Source organism: Portunus trituberculatus, chromosome 18 (assembly GCF_017591435.1).
Source record: "Portunus trituberculatus isolate SZX2019 chromosome 18, ASM1759143v1, whole genome shotgun sequence".
NCBI classification, from domain to species: Eukaryota; Metazoa; Arthropoda; class Malacostraca; order Decapoda; family Portunidae; genus Portunus; species Portunus trituberculatus.
In genome coordinates, this window is record NC_059272.1 from 1,939,792 (window position 1) to 1,942,291 (window position 2,500).

At 48.5% G+C, this 2,500-nt stretch overlaps 1 protein-coding gene across 3 annotated transcripts in view; it reads left to right on the top strand.

Moving 5' to 3' along the window:
* LOC123505748 (sodium-dependent neutral amino acid transporter B(0)AT3-like) overlaps nucleotides 1-2,500 on the top strand; it is a 56,546-nt gene that overhangs the window by 40,599 nt on the left and 13,447 nt on the right. For all 3 annotated transcript variants that reach the window (XM_045257400.1, XM_045257401.1, XM_045257402.1), the window contains exon 9: nucleotides 1,356-1,557. In XM_045257400.1, coding sequence (XP_045113335.1) covers nucleotides 1,356-1,557 — 202 coding nt within the window. The remainder of the gene's footprint in view (nucleotides 1-1,355; nucleotides 1,558-2,500) is intronic.

Below are 2,500 nucleotides of genomic sequence, written 5' to 3' on the forward strand. Positions count from 1 at the left end.
TTTTCCTCTCCGATCCGTTATATCCAAAAGTTCGGTCTATCTGAGTCCGGTAAATTGAAGGCAGGTTCAGACAATGGATGATCAAGACGGTGGATGATAAAGGTGACTCTGTGTGGACTTGAAGAGACGGTAAATGATGATGTCAAGCGTATTTAGACAGTACAGAGGATGGAAGATGATAAAGAGAGGCGGTAGATGATAATATTGTACCTCTTAAGATAGCTTTTGTGTTCCTCCTCCTCCTCCTCCTCCTCCTCCTCCTCCTCCTCCTCCTCCTCCTCCTCCTTCTCCTTTATCAGCAGTAAAATGACTCTCCTTCCTTTTGTCTTCTTCCTCCTCCACCTTCACTAACAGAATCAGGAGCCATTTTTCTTCTTTTTTTTTTCTTTTTTCTTCCTTCCCATGTTCCTCCTCCATTTCTTCCTTCACCAGAAACAAATCCTTCCTTCCTTTCTCTTCCTTCTTGAGTAGCACCATCTTAACCTTCCTTCTTTCCTTCCTATTCTTCCTCCTCCTTCACCAGTGCCTTGATGCAAACTTTTCTTTCTTCTTTTGTGTTCCTTCTTCACCTCCTTCAGTAGTATCATAATCAATTTTCCTCTGTCCTCCTCCTTTTTCCTTCCTCTTCTTCTTCTTCTTCTTCTTCTTATTTCACCGGTACCATAACCATTCATTCCTTCTTCTTCTTCTTCTTCTTCTTCTTCTTCCTCCTCCTCCTCCTCCTCCTTCACTAGCACCTTGATATCCTCCTTCTCATTTAGAATACCAAAACCTTCTTTTTTCCTTCGTGTTCCTCCTTCTCCTCCTCCTTCACCATTAACATAGTCAATTTCCTCTGCCATCTGCTTCCTCCTTCTTCTCCTCCTCCTTCTTATAGCACCGTAAGCCCCTCCTTCTCATTTAACAAAAGTACCAAAACTCATCTTCCCTCCTTCATGTTCTTCCTCCTCCTCTTCCTCTTCCGCCTCCTTCACTAGTATCATGCTTCATCTTTATTTGTCCTTCCTCCTCCTCCTCCTCCTCCTCCTCCTCCTCCAGTCAGTCAGTTAATCAGTCAGTCATTTAGTTGGTAGTGAAAGAAGATTTATGCTTTTTATTTACATCAGTCAGCGATTTAGGGATTTAGTCAGTCAGTCAGTCAGTCAGTCAGTCAGTCAGTTAGTTAGTCAGTCAGTCAGTCAGTTAGTTAATCATTCATTCATTCATTCATTCATTCAGTCAGTCAGTCAGTCATTCAATTCAAGTTTCTCCTCCTCCTCCTCCCATCTCCCTCTCTCACCTCCTCCCCATCCTCCTCCCTCACCTCCACCACCATCATAACCCCTGCTCTCTCTCTCTTCTCTCTCTCACCCTAGTCCGCGGCAGGCACGGGTCTGGCCTTCATCATCTTCACGGAGGCCATCAACCAGTTTCCCTTCCCGCCTCTCTGGGCAGTGTTGTTCTTCCTCATGCTGTTCACTCTCGGGGCTGACTCGCAGTTCGGCACACTGGAGGGCGTCATCTCCTCCCTCATCGACCTCAAGGTGTTCCCCAACCTCAGGAAGGAGGCCATCTCAGGTGAGGACGCGAGGGGACAGTTTTTTTTCTCCTTTTTTTTATGTAAGAGGGAAAACTACCAAGGTCAAAACAATGATACTAGAAAAGGAAAGGTGAGGTACTGGGGTAGGTGACTGGGGTGAGGGGAGGAGTGAGGGGAGGGGGAGATGTGAGGTGAGGGGTAGGTGGGGAGGGGAGATGTGGAGCAGGGATAGATGGGAAGGGGGTAAATAGGGAAGGGAGGATAAGTGAGGGGAAGAGGGGGGCAGGTGACGGATAATTAAGGGGAGTGTGGGAATAGTGAGGGAATGAGGGGAGTAAGTGAGGGGAGTGAGGGGAATAGGTGAGGGGAATGAGGGGAGTGGAGGAATGGTAAGGGGAGAGAGGGAACAGGTGAGGGGTGTGAGAATAGCTAAGGGGGTGAGGGAAATGAGGAAAATAGGTGAGGGGAGTGAGGGGAGTGGATATAACTGAGGGGAGGGATGGAAATTGTGTGAGGGGAGAGAGAGGAATAGGTGAGGAATGAGGGGAAGAGGTGAGGGGAGAGAGAGGAATAGGTGAGGAATGAGGGAAGAGGTGAGGGGAGTGGATGCAAGTGAGGTGAGTGATGGGAGTGGATGAGGGGAGTGAGTGGGGACAGGTGAGGGCGGAAAGGGGACACGTGATTTAAGGTGAGGACAGGTGAGTGATGAATGGGGAAGGCTACCTGTGTGTGAACCCCTCCCCCCTCTCTCTCTCTCTCTCTCTCTCTCTCTCTCTCTCTACTCTCCTAAACTCTCCTCTCCTTCCTTTCCTCCATTTTCTCTCTCCTCCTTCCAAAACTTTTCCTCCTCCCTGCACTTGTCTCCCCATCTGTACATCATCGTCTCTTCCTCCTCTTCCTCCTCCTCTTCCCTCCTCTTCCCTCTTCCTTCCTCGTGGTTTCTGAGATGGTGTTTTCCCTTCCGTGTGTTGAGACGTCACT